The 23,022-nt window shown below is 42.4% G+C and overlaps 3 protein-coding genes and 1 pseudogene across 5 annotated transcripts; 2 read left to right on the top strand and 2 right to left on the bottom strand.

Moving 5' to 3' along the window:
* The first annotated feature begins 3,786 nt into the window (after nucleotides 1-3,786).
* Nucleotides 3,787-8,161, top strand: LOC137965494 (transcription factor ILR3-like). Of its 2 annotated transcripts, XM_068811753.1 has the most exons (5): nucleotides 3,787-4,130; nucleotides 6,996-7,064; nucleotides 7,162-7,239; nucleotides 7,360-7,522; nucleotides 7,714-8,161. In XM_068811753.1, the coding sequence occupies exons 1-5, from the start codon at nucleotides 3,991-3,993 to the stop codon at nucleotides 7,981-7,983; spliced, it is 720 nt and encodes a 239-aa protein (XP_068667854.1). In that variant the 5' UTR covers nucleotides 3,787-3,990; the 3' UTR covers nucleotides 7,984-8,161. The 2 variants fall into 2 exon arrangements, with proteins under 2 accessions (XP_068667854.1, XP_068667855.1); XM_068811754.1 differs by lacking the exon at nucleotides 6,996-7,064 and having other exon boundaries at nucleotides 4,063-4,130; nucleotides 7,089-7,239.
* A 1,987-nt stretch (nucleotides 8,162-10,148) lies between these two features.
* Nucleotides 10,149-13,124, bottom strand: LOC137965491 (cysteine-rich receptor-like protein kinase 10; annotated as a pseudogene).
* Nucleotides 13,125-13,528: 404 nt separating this feature from the next.
* On the top strand, nucleotides 13,529-17,699 carry LOC137965492 (transcription factor ILR3-like). 2 transcript variants are annotated; one of them, XM_068811751.1, is made up of 5 exons: nucleotides 13,529-13,668; nucleotides 16,534-16,602; nucleotides 16,700-16,777; nucleotides 16,898-17,060; nucleotides 17,252-17,699. In XM_068811751.1, exons 1-5 carry the CDS (start codon nucleotides 13,529-13,531, stop codon nucleotides 17,519-17,521), a joined length of 720 nt encoding a protein of 239 aa, XP_068667852.1. In that variant the 3' UTR covers nucleotides 17,522-17,699. The 2 variants fall into 2 exon arrangements, with proteins under 2 accessions (XP_068667852.1, XP_068667853.1); XM_068811752.1 differs by lacking the exon at nucleotides 16,534-16,602 and having other exon boundaries at nucleotides 13,601-13,668; nucleotides 16,627-16,777.
* A 1,765-nt stretch (nucleotides 17,700-19,464) lies between these two features.
* LOC137965490 (cysteine-rich receptor-like protein kinase 10) lies at nucleotides 19,465-22,666 on the bottom strand. Its single transcript, XM_068811750.1, has 7 exons — nucleotides 22,204-22,666; nucleotides 21,992-22,114; nucleotides 21,651-21,802; nucleotides 20,768-20,978; nucleotides 20,431-20,668; nucleotides 20,197-20,347; nucleotides 19,465-20,077 (listed from the first exon to the last, which is right to left on the bottom strand). Exons 1-7 carry the CDS (start codon nucleotides 22,664-22,666, stop codon nucleotides 19,724-19,726), a joined length of 1,692 nt encoding a protein of 563 aa, XP_068667851.1. The 3' UTR covers nucleotides 19,465-19,723.
* Between the last annotated feature and the right edge of the window lie 356 nt (nucleotides 22,667-23,022).

The raw sequence follows: 23,022 nt of genomic DNA, 5'->3' as shown, positions 1-23,022 counted from the left end.
GTAAGCCCTTCAGAAGGTTCAATAATTGAGAACAAATAAAAATTCGGCAAATAATCTTCAAGGATGACACGTTTCGTTTTGTTCCCTTATTGGGTTATGCCTCTGTTCTTCAAACTTGCCTAATAACTCTGCTTCACCATTAAATCTTCATTTTGTTCTTTCTAAGAGAAGTTCAAAAATGGGTTTAAGATTGTATTCAATTAATGAAAACCATCCAGTCAAGAAGAATTTATGGATTCTCGAATGCTCGTAGAGTCTGGTAACCCCTTCAGAAGGTTCAATAATTGAGAGCAATTAAAAATTCAGGCAAAACAAGAGATTGACTAGTCAATTCCTTCTGAAAATAAACTCCCATTGTTAAAACTGGAAGTCGATTTCAAAGCAGTGACAGATTGTCATTTTATCTGCTCTAAAAAAATTGAATCGGCAGATTCTCTGCAAAGCGCATAATAGTTAACAGAAAAAGTCACCATGTTATCCAGGAAGAAGAAGAGTTGGAGATGATTGACATGGAAGGCCAAGAGCAGGTCGTTAAGTCCAGGGTTGTGAAAGTAGATTCATCAGAGTCGTGGGATTTCTTTATAAGAACTAGCGTTGAATTACCAGGATATTCTGTTTCTGCTGGTCCATGCTGATGATCTGAAGGTAATATAAACTTTACCACTGAAATCTAAACTGATTTTTCCAGTGGAAACATCTAAATTTTAGGAGGTGAAAAGGAATAACCTTTAAAAGCAAGCAGGAGTCAGTATTCCAGCCTAGGGATCATCAGACTGCAGCGGAAGAGGGAATGCAATTCGATTCATTTGGAGTTCCATAATTCACCTCAATGAAATTTCCTCAACAATCATTTCCTTTTCTATTTTTGTTCATCCCCATCCAGTATTTTGCTTGGAAAATTGCTTTCAGCTTGGTCTCGGAGACTGTCGGCAATAACACAATCATGCCATGACCCATCTTTAGTCATAGCTCTTATGATGATATCTCATAAAATTTCACAAAGAAAAAAAAAAGAAAAAAGAAGAAAGAGAGAGGGCTTTATTTTCAAGATCATAGAAGATATCGGATGATTGATTACTGGCGAACTTGATTTGGGAACAGGCGTTCGCATCCAAGATGGAAGTAAAGGCGATGCCCACGTTTCTGCTACTGAGGGCAGGGGCTCAAGCAGATAGACTGGTTGGAGCTAATCCAGATGAGATAAGGAAAAGGATTGATGCTTTCCTTGCCGCGATTCGTGCTTCCAACAAATAACACCGGGACTCGTTTCAATACCCATGCGATTATGTATTCTTTAAATTACCGCAAAGTCGTTATGTTCTTGCCCCTGCAAAATCGCCGTTACTATTTCGACTTTGTCTTGAACTGCCTGGGTTAATCTTGAACGAAAGGCGATCGGTGGCGACATGTTTTTGCCGTTCTGGCATAATTAGGTGGACTGTCCGCACCCACCGTGGCCGGGAACGATGTCCTTTCTTCATTGTAGGTGATGGGACATGTTCTAAAGCTTCAGTCGCCAGAGGAAGAAGAACTTCCATCGCGAATTGGTATCCATTTTGCCTTCGTGGGGTTACTGCAGCCGCAGCTCTATCTCAAGCGGAGAAAACTCGAGAAAAAAAGGAAGCGCAGATTCGAAACCCAATTCATTAACGGCAACAGAATTTACAAAACTAATTCTTTCTTTCCTCTTAAATTACCCTCTTGCCATTTATTGTCTCTTGACGCAATTGCCCCTCTTGTAACCCACCCATGATCTTCCCGATCTTATTAATAGTATCTTTTTGTTACATTTCATGCAAGGTTATTTTAGGAAGAAAGATCACTCTCTCCTGCAGTTAGCTTGGTAGTTGCGAGGTTGGTCTCCGAGCGTAAATTTTACCCACCGAAGCGGCAAATATGAGACAGCCTCTGCCACTCCACTGTAAAAACAACTAGGCTTCCTCCCTGGCTTCACGTGACGCCCCCTGCTTATTTCTTGAAGCACGCAAAAAGAGATTCTTTCGCAGCTCCGGCCGCCGTCGACCGCTGCTCTGAGCGGTGAGGTTTCGTAAGTGAGAAGGCGAAAATGTGTTACGTCGGTAAGGCTACAAAGATCTTCATCGTCATTGTATCCGTGCTGGTCGTGGTGGGTCTAGTACTGGGCCTCGGAGTCTTCCGCCACGGCTTTCAGAAGTCTCACAAATGCCAAGACGGCTGCGGCCCTCTCATGCTCGACCCTATTCCGGCACCGGAGATCGCTTCTTCTCCTTCGAACCCCTCGGTTCCTTCCGCCCCGCCGCCCCCTCCCTTCCCTTCCGACCCAACCTCCCCGTCGTCTCCTTCGGTCCCTCCTCCTCCTCCGATGCCATCGTCCGCTCCACCGCCTCCGTCGGTCCCGTTGAATCCGCCGGCGGAGTTCCCACCGCCGCCGTTGCTCGCCCCCATCCCGCCTGGTCCTGATGTGGTGGCTCAGGGACCTGTGGTTGGTTAGCTAGATTCGTGTGTGTGTGTAGAAGAAGTGACAAAATTGAAATTTTTTTCTCAATTAATTGTTCTTTGTTTCTTTTAAATCACTGTCATTTTACAGTGTACAGAAGATGGCAATTTTGATTTTTGATTGTTACATTGTGCCTTTGTTTCACAAGAAAAGGAGATTATGAGATGGGTTGTGGATCATGTCGTGATTTGGGGTTGGGGTGGTCATTTTCCTCGGAGATTGACAAAAATTGACGAGTTCTGACCTTCTGATTAAGCATTAATCTGGATTATTTTCGTAAAACTCTGCATTATGTTTGTAATCAGACAACAATCAAAGTGAGTGATGAGGAGGCAGAAATGCTTCACTTGGACTGAGACTCTGAGCTCTAAGTACCGACTCTCTGAGAGAGCCTCCGCAGCTGAAACAGGAAGTACCCATCGTTTTTCCGATCTGCAGCGCCCTGAAAGCTGAAAAAGATGGACGAATGCTCCTGTCCCGGTTAATGCAGCAACCAGAAATGGCACAAATTCCTAAAATGACTGAATCGGCCTCTGACACGTATGTCAAAGTCCAATCTGTTATGCAAACTCGAATACCGCAACGAGTTAAAAGAAAAGAAAACCCAACCCAGTTCTTGTGGTAATTTAAAGCTTAATCTTGTTTCACAGGGCTCAATCAATTCAATGCAATCGAAAATAGAAAAGCTTAGCTGGGCTTCCGCCGGAGTAGCGGCAGGTCAAGCGCAGGACCACGACGAGAATTTTATGATGCGCTGTTGCTCTGTTCCTCGTCCCGTACGAGATCCTGACCAGAGTACCAAAGAAGCCGTCCATTCCAGCAGCTTTCTGTCTCTGTATGGTACGGATTATAGAGAAGACAGTTCATGTAGGGTATATTGAGAAGTAGATTCCCCCGTCTTCTATTCCCATTTCTTATTTGGTGGATCCCCTAGCTCCCATACACTATTGTTTTCCGACTCGTCCAGTTGATTCCTGATTCAGGCGAATTGTATCAGATAAGAGCACAGCCTCGCCTTTCTGAGGAAGACGATGGGAGCGAGTTTAATTTTGATTCCAAATAGGTCGAGTGGATTTATCCGAATTGACCCAGAAATAATAGAAATGGACCACTTGCTCCACTTGTCCAATCGCTGAAATGGACGACATATATAAGTCTCCCCTCAGGTTACCAAAATAAGTTAAGTGGTACCAGGGGACCCACCCCCCTTGAGATCAGCTGGCATGACTCAAGCAAGACTGGGTTTGACCACACATGTATAAACTAACGGCCTTGACCACACCTCAACTGAGGAGGAAGCCCATCAGCCGTTGGATCACAGTGTCAACCGATATGTATCGTGGATGCATTTGAAACAACACTTGCCCATTATTGGTCTTTCGTTGCCCTCTCGGTGTGTCCGAGTCGAACATTCCAAACTCACCCAGAACTCGATTTTCTCCTGATTCCCGAGCCCTAACAGAAGCACCAGTGGAACTGGCCGGAGAATCTCGCCTTCCAGACGAACGTCGCCTATGGATCCCCCGGAGAATTCCAATTGGATATTCGATTGTGGTCTGATCAACGATATTTTTGTCACTGCAGAAGATTTTCCGGCCCCGGTGACTGGCTTTTACTGTCCTTCTCAGGGTGTCGATCTTGTGAATAATGCAGGGTAACTGTCTTTGTCTTGTGTTTTCGTGGTATCGTACTTTTGTGCATTTTCAGTATTTTCTGCTTGTACTGCGCTTTCTTTCTCATTTTCTTGGAATTGTCTGGAGGCTGGAGCAATTGGGGTATAATTACCGGGGCTGAGATTTGGGGGGTTCGGCATCCTTGACTGGACATTATGGGAGTTGAGGAGAGGTGTTCAAGTTTTTGGGTTGAAAGCTTAGTTTTGTTTCTGTGATAGAATTTGTCAAGACTTGGAGTTCTGGAGGTTTGTTGAAAGGGGAAAGTTTTAGCGAGTTCTTTTGGTCCTTGATGTTGACTTTGCTAATGCTACTTTTTAGCAGTATCTGAATCTCTCTCTGTCTTTTTTCCTTTCGCTCGCAAGTGATCATGACTTAAAAAATGAACTTTTTATCTGTCTTTCTACTCTGCTGCTTGTTTCTCTTGCAGTCTACCGATCGAGTCGGTTAACTCTCTGGAACGAGCTAATTTTTCATCCTCAGTGTTGGTTCTTGAGACTAAACAAGCGTTGCCACGCATAGATACATAGAGACGCTCATAATAGTTGCTTTATAATTTATTTATCCATTTTATTCCCTGAAGTGTAATATCATTCAATATGTGGCATAGCCCTTGGGCAGTGTTTCGCTGTTCTTGGCTATAGAAATTAGTCATTCAAGCTGTAAATTTTTTTAAGCAACAAAAGAGCCAATGTCTTTCTTTTTTCATTTTTTGTTTTCCTTTGCTTTAGAAAACTGATGTCTCTTGAATTCGGATGAGGGTTTGGGCTTCTCAGATGTGGAAAAGAACCATGTGCCATCTTCCTTATATTTTCTGCTAATGCCTAACTGTGGACTCTGAGGGAACTGCACCTCTTAACCTGAAAAGGTTCCATAAATTTAGAGAAAGATCTGGGACAGCACAATTTTCATAGGACAAAAAATGGAACAAGATAGCATTTCTAAAATGCAGAGTGGACCAAATCACGCTATTCTGAGTGTTTTGCAGATTCAATTTGATCCACAGACATTTAAAGGCATTCGTTAAGCTTTATGATAGAAGTAGTTGGGCTTTTCATGAAATTAGTATCTTGGACATGAAGTTGCACTCTCTGTGGAGTAGGCACACCAGAGGAAAACACCATAATAGTTTCAAAACTACAGTTGCTATATGTCTATTTAATAATTGCAGCCAATCTGTGTTGATTGCCATTAATACGTGGAAGTTTAAATCCAGCTACAAGAATGAAGTAATAGATAAATATTAAGAGGATAAATTTATCTGTAAGATTTAGACCAACAATGTCCACAAGATTTTTATCAGTGAGTAGTGAAAAAACCTTCAATTGCTGAATGACTTAATCTATCATTACCCTTGTTTTGAGGACCATTTCTTCTTTTTATTGTTAGTAAAAAAGGTACTCTCTGGTTTACTGTATGCGCAGATGTATTCTTGAAGTTCTAGTCATTTCTGTTATGCTTGCAAATAAAGGTTTTTCTTCCATCGAGTTATAGCTGTTTTTTGTGGGTTGGTTAGTTTAAGAAAACCTGCTAATGCCTGGTTGACTGGATTGATCATTCATTACTGGACTTCAAGATCTCAGGATCATTGATGTCTTAGATCAGTTACATGCTCCACATTTGAAGATAATTTTGTTTTTGAATCAATGAATTTGTGTTCATGATTTTCCCATATCAACTGCTAAATGTAATATACAACCAAATATTGCATGTATGGAGAAGTCAATCAGAACTCTTTGACCTTGGCAGAAAGTTGGTAATACAATCTCCTTTCTATGTGTCTAAAATGCCTTACTGGCTACTGCTACCTAGGGTTTTGCATAAGCCAAGTGACTTGTTGTCAGTCTTACTGCTAATCAAGTCGAGGAGATGATAATTTGACGCACTTTTTCCTGGCTTAGCACTAGAAAGGATTTTTTGAATTTAACAGTGCCTATATTTGTGAAAATTGGGGGCTCTTGCTTCTCTCAGCAGAACCAAGGCTAGCAGGCCTCAAAGCTCAACTTTGATGGGAGTGCCCAGGCAACCCTGCCTTAGTGCAGTGGCCTGCTTCACAACAACGAGGGGCAAACTTTCTGGCATATGCTGTCCATCTTGAACACTCGGACTCCATCACTCTAGAAACCCATGCTTTGCTTCAGGTTATCAGAATCGCCAGAGTTCTTCCATCTTCCTGTTATCATTGAAGATGATTCTTAGGTAGTTATGTGCAAGCTCACCTTGGAGACTTAGTCAAATGGACGAGATTTTTGACCTGGTGGAGACACTAAACATCACACGGTCCTTGACTCCTAGATCAGCTAATGGTGCTGCTGGTAGGCTCACTAAGATGTAGCCTTTCTTCAGGAAACGATGATATGTAGATACTAACCAATGTACAAATAGTCTGAGTGGATTTGTAATTATCCTTTTTCTACATTGTGTAATTCTTCAGCCGTTCCTCATGTGGGGAGTGCCCATTGTTCTCTGTCCCCTCAATAAAATCCTTCTTGATATTTCAGAAAAAAAAAAAAAAAATCAAGTGATTGTATTTCTAGGACAACAAGAGTGTTAGTCTCTGATTTCCATTTTGATTCGTCTCATGTTATTGAGGTACATAATACTTCTTTTCTGCTACACCTCAGGGGAGGGAACCGAGTTTAACATATGGTGTTTATTTAATTCTGAGGTGAATCATTGTGTTGCAAGAGTGGTGTAGAAAATGTTTTTTGTCTAGTTTGGGTTGTGAATTTTATGCATTTTCTACAGTTTATCATATATACAAGCAGCTGCACCAGTTTAGAACAGAAACAACTCCTTATAATTATGTGTCCCTGATTTTTTTATTTTTTTTTCTGATGGTTCTTTAGTGTTCACATTGATGGCTGCTCTGAAATTTCTGGTCCTGATGGCCATAAAGCGGTTGGCTCACATAAACGGTATTCGTTCTTTTCCTATTGCAGATATTGGGTTGGTCATTTGTCTTTTCCTTGTTTTCCTTGGTGCAACAACATTCATTTGCTTTTCTTCCACCAGCCGGAGGCCTGACTTGAACAATGGATCTGGCTCCAAGGCCTGTAGAGAGAAAATGCGACGAGATATGCTGAATGACAGGCACACTCTCTCTCTCTCTTTCTCTCTCTCACTACCTATTTATATATTTATTGCTGTATATATTCCATTGATTGACTATCTTTCTGTTCCTTCTAAATGTTTTCTTGTTGTCATTGTAAGATTTCTAGAATTAGCAGCTCTAATGGAGCCTGGAAAGCAACCAAAGATAGACAAAGCCGCCATATTGAATGATGCTATACGTCTTGTGGGTCAGTTGCAAAGTGAAGTAAAGAGGATGACAGACTCGAATGAAAACCTCCAGCAGAAGATCAAAGAATTGAAGGTATAGTGGCTGGTCTTATTAATTGCACCTCTATTCAGACTGCATATGTTTGTCCTTTTAAAAATGTCTACCATTTTGGAACAAGTAAAAGTTACAATGCTTGGTCGAGTAACCTTTTCATCTATGGATCATCCCTTATCCCAACACAATTTACAACTATGGATTATCTCTTATCCCAACTCAATTTACAGGCAGAGAAGAACGAGCTCCGTGAGGAGAAGCAGAGGTTGAGGGCAGAGAAAGAGCAACTTGAGCAGCAGCTGAAAAAGATGGTTGCTGTCCCACCAAACTTTGTGCCCCACCCGTCTGCTATTCCAGCTGCCTTTGTAGCCCAGGGCCAAGCTGCTGGCAACAAAATGGTGCCCTTCATCAGCTTTCCAGGAGTTGCCATGTGGCAGTTAATGCCTCCTGCATCTGTTGATACCTCTCAGGATCATGTTCTTCATCCTCCAGTTGCTTAAATCTGAAACTTCGACTTAGTCATTTTTCCTTTGTGTCTCAAAGACTTGTGTTGTTGTTTACCATTCTTGACTCTGTCGTTGTATTTATCGGTAAAGACTGGATTTATCGATGACTGTAGAAGAACTTGGACATGCTCCCCCTCTGTACATTTGAATAAGATGTCTTTGTTTGCTGTCTTTTATGGAGATACGTCTAAGAAAATTACAGTCCATCAATCATTTCCCCTAACCTGATTCTCCGGCCCAAATTGATGATCTTTATTATGTAGACTCTTGAAGTCTAAAGCAATATATGGAGGTCAATGAAATAACAGAAATCCAGAAAGATAGCTACCTGTTCATAATGAAAGAATCGAAATCGAGAAAGTGGGCACATCTTTTACACTCAGAACAGGCGAAGAATTGAACCAAACACCATGCAATGCAGAAAGATAATCTCAGTTTGTACAAAAACGATTCCTGCGTCTCCTGAAAGCATAACGAGCCAGCAGCATCACCAACCCAAATCCAAACTCAAGAGCAAGTTTCATTGACGAACAACCTCCGTCAGCCGCCGAAGGGGAAGCTACTGGTGCAGTACCGCGAGGGCCGGGAGAGGTTTCAGACGGAGGAATCGCGGAGGAGGTTGGTGAAATCTCGTCCGAGGGAGAAGCAGAAGGAGAGGTCTTTGAAGGTGAGGGCGTGGGAGCTTGAGCTGAAGGGGATGGAGTCGGAGAAGTAGAAGGCTCTGAAGCGACCACTGTGTCCACTTGAAGCTTTATTCCTTGGCTGTCCAGAAGTCCCACAAATAAAGTATCTCTTCCCAGGGGAGGCCACAGTTCTCAGGTCGCCCATTTTCGCTCAAACTCAGACGAGACCCAGTACGTAACAATGGGCAGAAAGCTGATCCAGGAGTCGGTGAGCGCAGATATCTGCAATCAAGACGACAACTGATACTTAGTTGCATCGGACAGCCTTCAAGCAATTGGTATAGAGCTTTGAATGATTTTCCTGAATAAAATAAGCTCCAAAAAGCACTCGATGACAGATGGGTAGCTGCAAAATTATCTGTTTTTAATCATTTCCGCCTCTAATTTGTATTAGGAACATGTCCAATCTATAGACCGTTGACATGTTTACCGAACAAACAATGCTAAAGTTTTATTTTTTTAGCCTCACAACCTGGCAGTCCAAAAGTATCTCTACTTTTTCAACTGTGAGAGTCTTTTATCATGCAGCTGCTTTGCACCTCCGTGTGAGAGGTGGGGATGACTTTTTATAAGCTTTACCTAATCCGTTGAAACTTCGCTGGAAACCAGCAACTAAAAGCTTGAAACTTTGGATTTCCCTGATTGTCTTTGTGCAGAGAAAGACTTGGTTCATTGTTTTGCCACTTCTCCTCCTGGGTTTTTGAACAAAACTGGAAATTTTTCTTTTTACAAAAATGTTTGAGAACTGAGAAATTCCAACCTGTTCGCATGTTATATATATCTTGGTTAGTTCTTGAAACGATGGGTCTGGTAATCACACCTTGTTTCTCTTCTTACTTTTGATAACGTCTTGTTTTTTATTAATCGCGAGGAGTTCGATGATTTTGGACAAGATGAGAGCAGCAGTTGTTTGGTGAAAGAAAACAGCTTTTTCAAAACTTCTATCATGATTTGCAGATAACTGAATATGAAAGAAAAGGTGGAAACCCCATTGGATTGGGGAAAGTTTTTTCTGGTCTGAGATATGGAGATCAGGCCATCAACCCGATGAGACTTCCATTTCGATTTCGTTGGAAAGAAATAACTTTCTGGTTAACGATTCTGCGCAGGCTGTGAAGTACAAAATGTGGGAACAATCATCAAATTTAAGTACAAAATTTACTTAATGGAGGAGGAATCCAATGCTCCAGAAGCAAGCAAGGGTTCCCATCTGCTGCACATCGAATAAGAGGGCACTCAAAAGATGTTTGAGAGAAGAAAAAAATTTCTTTGACTGGCTTTCTTTGCATTTCTCAGCTGTTAAAAAAAGCTCAGCTTAAACTAATTACAGAGGAGTCTTCGAGTAGTAGAAGTGAGACATGAAACACAAACACAGGAAGCTTGGCATCACAAGATCCTTTCACTTTTAACCATAAAATTCCTCGTAATATACAGGTTTAAGTTTTCAAGAGCTGAGCCCAATTCTCTCAAAACACACCAGCAGTAGCGTTTTAAAAAATCTGTATTGTCCTCACCGAGGGTTTAATGTGGACATGGAACTATCGTTTGCAGAGGCGGATACGAGTTTGCTGTTGATGATGATGCATCTGACGAACTTATCTGCCAATCAAATTCTTTGGAGAAAATGCTAGTGCCCTGTTTGCTGGCCACAAAGTAGGCCGGAGAGGAAGGAGTTGGCACAGACACTAAACTGCTGCTCAACATTAAAACAACTGTTGACATGGTGGGTCGGTCTGTTACGCTTTCCTGAACACATAACATTCCTATATGGATGCATCTGAGCACTTCGTCTGTAGGAGACGATTCTTTCAGACATTCGTCTATGACTTCTATTGTCCTCCCTTCCTTCCACAGTCTCCATGCCTGGAAGTTCAATGTTAAAAAGACACAGAAACCAGTAAAAAAAAACATCTCTAATGGAGCACAAACAAGATGTCAAACCCAATATGACTCAAAAGTAGTTTGGATTTCAAAGATCGTACATAGCTAAGAAGATCCTCGGCGCAAGTTGATTGATAGAAACTGTTGTTTTTCTGGCCACTGACGATCTCCAGAAGCAAAACACCGAAGCTAAACACATCTGACTTCGCCGAGAACTGGCCATGCATGGCGTATTCTGGGGACATGTATCCGCTGCGTTTGTAATCCAATCAACCCTGGTCAGAATGGTAACAGTAGCTAGCTTTTGGGAGGTGGAGATTTAATTTAGAACTTACAATGTGCCGGCAATTCTGCTGGTGTTGCCCTGAGTCTCGTCTGTTGCGAATATCCGAGACATGCCGAAATCGGAAATCTTGGGGTTCATGTCTGCATCGAGCAAGACGTTACTGGCTTTCAGGTCCCGGTGAATGATCTTGAGATGGGAGTCTTCGTGAAGATAAAGAAGACCCCGAGCGATCCCTTCTATGATCTTGTATCGCGTTTCCCAGTCCAATTTTGCTCGTTTTACGGGATCTGCAAAATAAATCGATCATCTCCACTTTGTCGACGGATTGAAAATGATAGTAAGTCGGACTTCAGTATTAACAGTAAAGGGAGTAAACGGGGCCAAACCGAAGAGATAGCAGTCGAGGCTCTTGTTGGCGACGAATTCGTAGATGAGCAGCTTCTCCTGTCCCTGGATGCAGCAACCCAGATGCCGCACGAGGTTTCTGTGTTGGAGCTTCGCGATCAGCACCACCTCGTTCTTGAACTCCTGCACGCCCTGCCCCGAGTTGACGGAGAGTCTCTTCACTGCTATTTCCCGTCCATTACTGAGCGTCCCCTGATAGTAAAATAACAAAAGTTTTCTTTTTATCGTCTGGAATTCTGGGTTAGCAATCGAAACATTTCTTTACATTTGATCTCTTCTTTCCAGATTCGTTACATATCATAATCACATAAATGGGTGGTGCGAAACACGAAACGCAGGAGTAATTGTTACGGCAACCATTCACGACTGCGAATTCGTGTATCTCGACATGGAAAGTCACCACTGACGTTAGTTCTTTGAACCAGGTTGCTACAGTAAACAAGACTACAAGAGTCAAATTCGGATGCCTCCACCACTTTCTAATCTTGATGATAAGATGAAGACGCATGAAAAGCCACCACCGACGTTTATTGCTATGAAAGTATGAAACACGAGATTCTACTATCGACACGGGCCATTGTTGAAGATTTGGAAGAGAGACCCAGAGATGGGATTTCGCAGCAGACAAACACAGACGCATTATTTAATAAAACAGAGACTGAACAGAAGTCTCCAGGCTGTAAAAGACACACCCACGTTCAGCCACCATTAAATGTCTTTTAGTGCTGTGAACTGAGTACCGGTACCCCAAATTCCCATACGTACTGGGGTGTACGTACTGGGGTGTATCGATCGATACACCTGCTATAACCGGCTGGTATGAGATGTATAACAGAGAGAAAGTGAGTTCAGACGTTTGATCACCTTGTGAACAGGACCGAATCCACCTTCCCCAAGCTTATTAGCTTGAGAGAAGTTGTTAGTGGCGGCTTTGATTCTACCAAAGTCGAATTGCAGAAGATCTTCGTCACCTCCAAATGGATCAGCTACCCCATCAAACCTACTTTCCTGCCACTCTACACAGTATAAGCAGCATTTGTTAGTTGAATATAAATTCGAGAAAGGAACATCTCACCGGAGAAGCCATTGGGTTGTGGGCGGTAACTTTTTGTAAAAAGAAAAAAAAAAATCAGAGAGAAGCAATTTCTAAAAAGAAACATCTTTTACGTTTTCCTTTCCGATTAATGTTGCCATGGATAGCTTACCGAAAAGTATTCTCCTTTCCTTCTTCTTGATCAAGTATGCGCTCAGGGCTGAGATTAGGAGAATCACGACAAGCGTCGGAAATACGATTATAAGAGTTGTCCGAGCTTTATTGCTCTTACCACCTGCTCCAGAAATCAAGAACAATTAAACTAAAATCAATAGGCAGATTTTTAAGTAGTTACAGTTACTCTTTCGATCTATGAAAAGCTACCTTCTGTCGGCGGAGAAGGTGGTGATGGTTGACCAAAGAAACGGTAGAGCTCGAACCTCAAATTACAGCTCGATCCCAGAACCCTTCCTCCTTGTTTCCCAAAACAACAGTTGACGAGATCAGAAATAGTTCCATTGAGACAGGTATAACAGTTATCAGGCGATAGATCTCTGGTGCACTGCACAAGCCCGTATAACTTGCTGGTCTGGTTGAAGAAAGTGTCCCCTGTCGCAAACATCCGCGCGGAACGATTGTGCGCCGCCTGGGAGGAGAGATTCCTCATCATCCCCATCAAAGCACGGTTAAACCGATCTGGGTCTGATATATCCTCATTACTTCCCAGCAGGAACTTGGCCGAATCGTCTACAGTAGAGAAGAAATTCTGATTCGAGTAGCGCAAGCGGCACTCGTCGTACCACACGCTTGCCTCTCTGCTTGTCGGGCACAGCTGCCTAATTTCCATAGAACCATTCTGGAGACAGCCTCTGCAGGCATTTTCTGTAACATCACCGCGGCAGAGAACCAGCCCATAAACTTCGTCGAGCCCGCTTCCTCTGGTCTCGTTTCCAAAGCCCGTGGATGACGCGTTAGAGACGAGAGACCGGAGAACCAGATCCAGATTGGTAGAGAAGGTACTGTTAGCCGAGTAATTCCCATCAGCCGTTGGATCACAGTGTCAACCGATATGTATCGTGGATGCATTTGAAACAACACTTGCCCATTATTGGTCTTTCGTTGCCCTCTCGGTGTGTCCGAGTCGAACATTCCAAACTCACCCAGAACTCGATTTTCTCCTGATTCCCGAGCCCTAACAGAAGCACCAGTGGAACTGGCCGGAGAATCTCGCCTTCCAGACGAACGTCGCCTATGGATCCCCCGGAGAATTCCAATTGGATATTCGATTGTGGTCTGATCAACGATATTTTTGTCACTGCAGAAGATTTTCCGGCCCCGGTGACTGGCTTTTACTGTCCTTCTCAGGGTGTCGATCTTGTGAATAATGCAGGGTAACTGTCTTTGTCTTGTGTTTTCGTGGTATCGTACTTTTGTGCATTTTCAGTATTTTCTGCTTGTACTGCGCTTTCTTTCTCATTTTCTTGGAATTGTCTGGAGGCTGGAGCAATTGGGGTATAATTACCGGGGCTGAGATTTGGGGGGTTCGGCATCCTTGACTGGACATTATGGGAGTTGAGGAGAGGTGTTCAAGTTTTTGGGTTGAAAGCTTAGTTTTGTTTCTGTGATAGAATTTGTCAAGACTTGGAGTTCTGGAGGTTTGTTGAAAGGGGAAAGTTTTAGCGAGTTCTTTTGGTCCTTGATGTTGACTTTGCTAATGCTACTTTTTAGCAGTATCTGAATCTCTCTCTGTCTTTTTTCCTTTCGCTCGCAAGTGATCATGACTTAAAAAATGAACTTTTTATCTGTCTTTCTACTCTGCTGCTTGTTTCTCTTGCAGTCTACCGATCGAGTCGGTTAACTCTCTGGAACGAGCTAATTTTTCATCCTCAGTGTTGGTTCTTGAGACTAAACAAGCGTTGCCACGCATAGATACATAGAGACGCTCATAATAGTTGCTTTATAATTTATTTATCCATTTTATTCCCTGAAGTGTAATATCATTCAATATGTGGCATAGCCCTTGGGCAGTGTTTCGCTGTTCTTGGCTATAGAAATTAGTCATTCAAGCTGTAAATTTTTTTAAGCAACAAAAGAGCCAATGTCTTTCTTTTTTCATTTTTTGTTTTCCTTTGCTTTAGAAAACTGATGTCTCTTGAATTCGGATGAGGGTTTGGGCTTCTCAGATGTGGAAAAGAACCATGTGCCATCTTCCTTATATTTTCTGCTAATGCCTAACTGTGGACTCTGAGGGAACTGCACCTCTTAACCTGAAAAGGTTCCATAAATTTAGAGAAAGATCTGGGACAGCACAATTTTCATAGGACAAAAAATGGAACAAGATAGCATTTCTAAAATGCAGAGTGGACCAAATCACGCTATTCTGAGTGTTTTGCAGATTCAATTTGATCCACAGACATTTAAAGGCATTCGTTAAGCTTTATGATAGAAGTAGTTGGGCTTTTCATGAAATTAGTATCTTGGACATGAAGTTGCACTCTCTGTGGAGTAGGCACACCAGAGGAAAACACCATAATAGTTTCAAAACTACAGTTGCTATATGTCTATTTAATAATTGCAGCCAATCTGTGTTGATTGCCATTAATACGTGGAAGTTTAAATCCAGCTACAAGAATGAAGTAATAGATAAATATTAAGAGGATAAATTTATCTGTAAGATTTAGACCAACAATGTCCACAAGATTTTTATCAGTGAGTAGTGAAAAAACCTTCAATTGCTGAATGACTTAATCTATCATTACCCTTGTTTTGAGGACCATTTCTTCTTTTTATTGTTAGTAAAAAAGGTACTCTCTGGTTTACTGTATGCGCAGATGTATTCTTGAAGTTCTAGTCATTTCTGTTATGCTTGCAAATAAAGGTTTTTCTTCCATCGAGTTATAGCTGTTTTTTGTGGGTTGGTTAGTTTAAGAAAACCTGCTAATGCCTGGTTGACTGGATTGATCATTCATTACTGGACTTCAAGATCTCAGGATCATTGATGTCTTAGATCAGTTACATGCTCCACATTTGAAGATAATTTTGTTTTTGAATCAATGAATTTGTGTTCATGATTTTCCCATATCAACTGCTAAATGTAATATACAACCAAATATTGCATGTATGGAGAAGTCAATCAGAACTCTTTGACCTTGGCAGAAAGTTGGTAATACAATCTCCTTTCTATGTGTCTAAAATGCCTTACTGGCTACTGCTACCTAGGGTTTTGCATAAGCCAAGTGACTTGTTGTCAGTCTTACTGCTAATCAAGTCGAGGAGATGATAATTTGACGCACTTTTTCCTGGCTTAGCACTAGAAAGGATTTTTTGAATTTAACAGTGCCTATATTTGTGAAAATTGGGGGCTCTTGCTTCTCTCAGCAGAACCAAGGCTAGCAGGCCTCAAAGCTCAACTTTGATGGGAGTGCCCAGGCAACCCTGCCTTAGTGCAGTGGCCTGCTTCACAACAACGAGGGGCAAACTTTCTGGCATATGCTGTCCATCTTGAACACTCGGACTCCATCACTCTAGAAACCCATGCTTTGCTTCAGGTTATCAGAATCGCCAGAGTTCTTCCATCTTCCTGTTATCATTGAAGATGATTCTTAGGTAGTTATGTGCAAGCTCACCTTGGAGACTTAGTCAAATGGACGAGATTTTTGACCTGGTGGAGACACTAAACATCACACGGTCCTTGACTCCTAGATCAGCTAATGGTGCTGCTGGTAGGCTCACTAAGATGTAGCCTTTCTTCAGGAAACGATGATATGTAGATACTAACCAATGTACAAATAGTCTGAGTGGATTTGTAATTATCCTTTTTCTACATTGTGTAATTCTTCAGCCGTTCCTCATGTGGGGAGTGCCCATTGTTCTCTGTCCCCTCAATAAAATCCTTCTTGATATTTCAGAAAAAAAAAAAAAAAATCAAGTGATTGTATTTCTAGGACAACAAGAGTGTTAGTCTCTGATTTCCATTTTGATTCGTCTCATGTTATTGAGGTACATAATACTTCTTTTCTGCTACACCTCAGGGGAGGGAACCGAGTTTAACATATGGTGTTTATTTAATTCTGAGGTGAATCATTGTGTTGCAAGAGTGGTGTAGAAAATGTTTTTTGTCTAGTTTGGGTTGTGAATTTTATGCATTTTCTACAGTTTATCATATATACAAGCAGCTGCACCAGTTTAGAACAGAAACAACTCCTTATAATTATGTGTCCCTGATTTTTTTATTTTTTTTTCTGATGGTTCTTTAGTGTTCACATTGATGGCTGCTCTGAAATTTCTGGTCCTGATGGCCATAAAGCGGTTGGCTCACATAAACGGTATTCGTTCTTTTCCTATTGCAGATATTGGGTTGGTCATTTGTCTTTTCCTTGTTTTCCTTGGTGCAACAACATTCATTTGCTTTTCTTCCACCAGCCGGAGGCCTGACTTGAACAATGGATCTGGCTCCAAGGCCTGTAGAGAGAAAATGCGACGAGATATGCTGAATGACAGGCACACTCTCTCTCTCTCTTTCTCTCTCTCACTACCTATTTATATATTTATTGCTGTATATATTCCATTGATTGACTATCTTTCTGTTCCTTCTAAATGTTTTCTTGTTGTCATTGTAAGATTTCTAGAATTAGCAGCTCTAATGGAGCCTGGAAAGCAACCAAAGATAGACAAAGCCGCCATATTGAATGATGCTATACGTCTTGTGGGTCAGTTGCAAAGTGAAGTAAAGAGGATGACAGACTCGAATGAAAACCTCCAGCAGAAGATCAAAGAATTGAAGGTATAGTGGCTGGTCTTATTAATTGCACCTCTATTCAGACTGCATATGTTTGTCCTTTTAAAAATGTCTACCATTTTGGAACAAGTAAAAGTTACAATGCTTGGTCGAGTAACCTTTTCATCTATGGATCATCCCTTATCCCAACACAATTTACAACTATGGATTATCTCTTATCCCAACTCAATTTACAGGCAGAGAAGAACGAGCTCCGTGAGGAGAAGCAGAGGTTGAGGGCAGAGAAAGAGCAACTTGAGCAGCAGCTGAAAAAGATGGTTGCTGTCCCACCAAACTTTGTGCCCCACCCGTCTGCTATTCCAGCTGCCTTTGTAGCCCAGGGCCAAGCTGCTGGCAACAAAATGGTGCCCTTCATCAGCTTTCCAGGAGTTGCCATGTGGCAGTTAATGCCTCCTGCATCTGTTGATACCTCTCAGGATCATGTTCTTCATCCTCCAGTTGCTTAAATCTGAAACTTCGACTTAGTCATTTTTCCTTTGTGTCTCAAAGACTTGTGTTGTTGTTTACCATTCTTGACTCTGTCGTTGTATTTATCGGTAAAGACTGGATTTATCGATGACTGTAGAAGAACTTGGACATGCTCCCCCTCTGTACATTTGAATAAGATGTCTTTGTTTGCTGTCTTTTATGGAGATACGTCTAAGAAAATTACAGTCCATCAATCATTTCCCCTAACCTGATTCTCCGGCCCAAATTGATGATCTTTATTATGTAGACTCTTGAAGTCTAAAGCAATATATGGAGGTCAATGAAATAACAGAAATCCAGAAAGATAGCTACCTGTTCATAATGAAAGAATCGAAATCGAGAAAGTGGGCACATCTTTTACACTCAGAACAGGCGAAGAATTGAACCAAACACCATGCAATGCAGAAAGATAATCTCAGTTTGTACAAAAACGATTCCTGCGTCTCCTGAAAGCATAACGAGCCAGCAGCATCACCAACCCAAATCCAAACTCAAGAGCAAGTTTCATTGACGAACAACCTCCGTCAGCCGCCGAAGGGGAAGCTACTGGTGCAGTACCGCGAGGGCCGGGAGAGGTTTCAGACGGAGGAATCGCGGAGGAGGTTGGTGAAATCTCGTCCGAGGGAGAAGCAGAAGGAGAGGTCTTTGAAGGTGAGGGCGTGGGAGCTTGAGCTGAAGGGGATGGAGTCGGAGAAGTAGAAGGCTCTGAAGCGACCACTGTGTCCACTTGAAGCTTTATTCCTTGGCTGTCCAGAAGTCCCACAAATAAAGTATCTCTTCCCAGGGGAGGCCACAGTTCTCAGGTCGCCCATTTTCGCTCAAACTCAGACGAGACCCAGTACGTAACAATGGGCAGAAAGCTGATCCAGGAGTCGGTGAGCGCAGATATCTGCAATCAAGACGACAACTGATACTTAGTTGCATCGGACAGCCTTCAAGCAATTGGTATAGAGCTTTGAATGATTTTCCTGAATAAAATAAGCTCCAAAAAGCACTCGATGACAGATGGGTAGCTGCAAAATTATCTGTTTTTAATCATTTCCGCCTCTAATTTGTATTAGGAACATGTCCAATCTATAGACCGTTGACATGTTTACCGAACAAACAATGCTAAAGTTTTATTTTTTTAGCCTCACAACCTGGCAGTCCAAAAGTATCTCTACTTTTTCAACTGTGAGAGTCTTTTATCATGCAGCTGCTTTGCACCTCCGTGTGAGAGGTGGGGATGACTTTTTATAAGCTTTACCTAATCCGTTGAAACTTCGCTGGAAACCAGCAACTAAAAGCTTGAAACTTTGGATTTCCCTGATTGTCTTTGTGCAGAGAAAGACTTGGTTCATTGTTTTGCCACTTCTCCTCCTGGGTTTTTGAACAAAACTGGAAATTTTTCTTTTTACAAAAATGTTTGAGAACTGAGAAATTCCAACCTGTTCGCATGTTATATATATCTTGGTTAGTTCTTGAAACGATGGGTCTGGTAATCACACCTTGTTTCTCTTCTTACTTTTGATAACGTCTTGTTTTTTATTAATCGCGAGGAGTTCGATGATTTTGGACAAGATGAGAGCAGCAGTTGTTTGGTGAAAGAAAACAGCTTTTTCAAAACTTCTATCATGATTTGCAGATAACTGAATATGAAAGAAAAGGTGGAAACCCCATTGGATTGGGGAAAGTTTTTTCTGGTCTGAGATATGGAGATCAGGCCATCAACCCGATGAGACTTCCATTTCGATTTCGTTGGAAAGAAATAACTTTCTGGTTAACGATTCTGCGCAGGCTGTGAAGTACAAAATGTGGGAACAATCATCAAATTTAAGTACAAAATTTACTTAATGGAGGAGGAATCCAATGCTCCAGAAGCAAGCAAGGGTTTCCCATCTGCTGCACATCGAATAAGAGGGCACTCAAAAGATGTTTGAGAGAAGAAAAAATTTTCTTTGACTGGCTTTCTTTGCATTTCTCAGCTGTTAAAAAAAGCTCAGCTTAAACTAATTACAGAGGAGTCTTCGAGTAGTAGAAGTGAGACATGAAACACAAACACAGGAAAGCTTGGCATCACAAGATCCTTTCACTTTTAACCATAAAATTCCTCGTAATATACAGGTTTAAGTTTTCAAGAGCTGAGCCCAATTCTCTCAAAAACACACCAGCAGTAGCGTTTTAAAAAATCTGTATTGTCCTCACCGAGGGTTTAATGTGGACATGGAACTATCGTTTGCAGAGGCGGATACGAGTTTGCTTGTTGATGATGATGCATCTGACGAACTTATCTGCCAATCAAATTCTTTGGAGAAAATGCTAGTGCCCTGTTTGCTGGCCACAAAGTAGGCCGGAGAGGAAGGAGTTGGCACAGACACTAAACTGCTGCTCAACATTAAAACAACTGTTGACATGGTGGGTCGGTCTGTTACGCTTTCCTGAACACATAACATTCCTATATGGATGCATCTGAGCACTTCGTCTGTAGGAGACGATTCTTTCAGACATTCGTCTATGACTTCTATTGTCCTCCCTTCCTTCCACAGTCTCCATGCCTGGAAGTTCAATGTTAAAAAGACACAGAAACCAGTAAAAAAAAACATCTCTAATGGAGCACAAACAAGATGTCAAACCCAATATGACTCAAAAGTAGTTTGGATTTCAAAGATCGTACATAGCTAAGAAGATCCTCGGCGCAAGTTGATTGATAGAAACTGTTGTTTTTCTGGCCACTGACGATCTCCAGAAGCAAAACACCGAAGCTAAACACATCTGACTTCGCCGAGAACTGGCCATGCATGGCGTATTCTGGGGACATGTATCCGCTGCGTTTGTAATCCAATCAACCCTGGTCAGAATGGTAACAGTAGCTAGCTTTTGGGAGGTGGAGATTTAATTTAGAACTTACAATGTGCCGGCAATTCTGCTGGTGTTGCCCTGAGTCTCGTCTGTTGCGAATATCCGAGACATGCCGAAATCGGAAATCTTGGGGTTCATGTCTGCATCGAGCAAGACGTTACTGGCTTTCAGGTCCCGGTGAATGATCTTGAGATGGGAGTCTTCGTGAAGATAAAGAAGACCCCGAGCGATCCCTTCTATGATCTTGTATCGCGTTTCCCAGTCCAATTTTGCTCGTTTTACGGGATCTGCAAAATAAATCGATCATCTCCACTTTGTCGACGGATTGAAAATGATAGTAAGTCGGACTTCAGTATTAACAGTAAAGGGAGTAAACGGGGCCAAACCGAAGAGATAGCAGTCGAGGCTCTTGTTGGCGACGAATTCGTAGATGAGCAGCTTCTCCTGTCCCTGGATGCAGCAACCCAGATGCCGCACGAGGTTTCTGTGTTGGAGCTTCGCGATCAGCACCACCTCGTTCTTGAACTCCTGCACGCCCTGCCCCGAGTTGACGGAGAGTCTCTTCACTGCTATTTCCCGTCCATTACTGAGCGTCCCCTGATAGTAAAATAACAAAAGTTTTCTTTTTATCGTCTGGAATTCTGGGTTAGCAATCGAAACATTTCTTTACATTTGATCTCTTCTTTCCAGATTCGTTACATATCATAATCACATAAATGGGTGGTGCGAAACACGAAACGCAGGAGTAATTGTTACGGCAACCATTCACGACTGCGAATTCGTGTATCTCGACATGGAAAGTCACCACTGACGTTAGTTCTTTGAACCAGGTTGCTACAGTAAACAAGACTACAAGAGTCAAATTCGGATGCCTCCACCACTTTCTAATCTTGATGATAAGATGAAGACGCATGAAAAGCCACCACCGACGTTTATTGCTATGAAAGTATGAAACACGAGATTCTACTATCGACACGGGCCATTGTTGAAGATTTGGAAGAGAGACCCAGAGATGGGATTTCGCAGCAGACAAACACAGACGCATTATTTAATAAAACAGAGACTGAACAGAAGTCTCCAGGCTGTAAAAGACACACCCACGTTCAGCCACCATTAAATGTCTTTTAGTGCTGTGAACTGAGTACCGGTACCCCAAATTCCCATACGTACTGGGGTGTACGTACTGGGGTGTATCGATCGATACACCTGCTATAACCGGCTGGTATGAGATGTATAACAGAGAGAAAGTGAGTTCAGACGTTTGATCACCTTGTGAACAGGACCGAATCCACCTTCCCCAAGCTTATTAGCTTGAGAGAAGTTGTTAGTGGCGGCTTTGATTCTACCAAAGTCGAATTGCAGAAGATCTTCGTCACCTCCAAATGGATCAGCTACCCCATCAAACCTACTTTCCTGCCACTCTACACAGTATAAGCAGCATTTGTTAGTTGAATATAAATTCGAGAAAGGAACATCTCACCGGAGAAGCCATTGGGTTGTGGGCGGTAACTTTTTGTAAAAAGAAAAAAAAAAATCAGAGAGAAGCAATTTCTAAAAAGAAACATCTTTTACGTTTTCCTTTCCGATTAATGTTGCCATGGATAGCTTACCGAAAAGTATTCTCCTTTCCTTCTTCTTGATCAAGTATGCGCTCAGGGCTGAGATTAGGAGAATCACGACAAGCGTCGGAAATACGATTATAAGAGTTGTCCGAGCTTTATTGCTCTTACCACCTGCTCCAGAAATCAAGAACAATTAAACTAAAATCAATAGGCAGATTTTTAAGTAGTTACAGTTACTCTTTCGATCTATGAAAAGCTACCTTCTGTCGGCGGAGAAGGTGGTGATGGTTGACCAAAGAAACGGTAGAGCTCGAACCTCAAATTACAGCTCGATCCCAGAACCCTTCCTCCTTGTTTCCCAAAACAACAGTTGACGAGATCAGAAATAGTTCCATTGAGACAGGTATAACAGTTATCAGGCGATAGATCTCTGGTGCACTGCACAAGCCCGTATAACTTGCTGGTCTGGTTGAAGAAAGTGTCCCCTGTCGCAAACATCCGCGCGGAACGATTGTGCGCCGCCTGGGAGGAGAGATTCCTCATCATCCCCATCAAAGCACGGTTAAACCGATCTGGGTCTGATATATCCTCATTACTTCCCAGCAGGAACTTGGCCGAATCGTCTACAGTAGAGAAGAAATTCTGATTCGAGTAGCGCAAGCGGCACTCGTCGTACCACACGCTTGCCTCTCTGCTTGTCGGGCACAGCTGCCTAATTTCCATAGAACCATTCTGGAGACAGCCTCTGCAGGCATTTTCTGTAACATCACCGCGGCAGAGAACCAGCCCATAAACTTCGTCGAGCCCGCTTCCTCTGGTCTCGTTTCCAAAGCCCGTGGATGACGCGTTAGAGACGAGAGACCGGAGAACCAGATCCAGATTGGTAGAGAAGGTACTGTTAGCCGAGTAATTCCCATCAGCCGTTGGATCACAGTGTCAACCGATATGTATCGTGGATGCATTTGAAACAACACTTGCCCATTATTGGTCTTTCGTTGCCCTCTCGGTGTGTCCGAGTCGAACATTCCAAACTCACCCAGAACTCGATTTTCTCCTGATTCCCGAGCCCTAACAGAAGC

This window comes from Aristolochia californica, unplaced genomic scaffold (genome assembly GCF_029961685.1).
Source record: "Aristolochia californica isolate CCGP_79_NKW_82.1479 unplaced genomic scaffold, dmAriCali1.0.hap1 SCAF_5, whole genome shotgun sequence".
NCBI lineage: Eukaryota > Viridiplantae > Streptophyta > Magnoliopsida > Piperales > Aristolochiaceae > Aristolochia > Aristolochia californica.
Note: the sequence above shows the minus strand (reverse complement) of the source record. Positions and strands in the feature narration are given on the sequence as shown.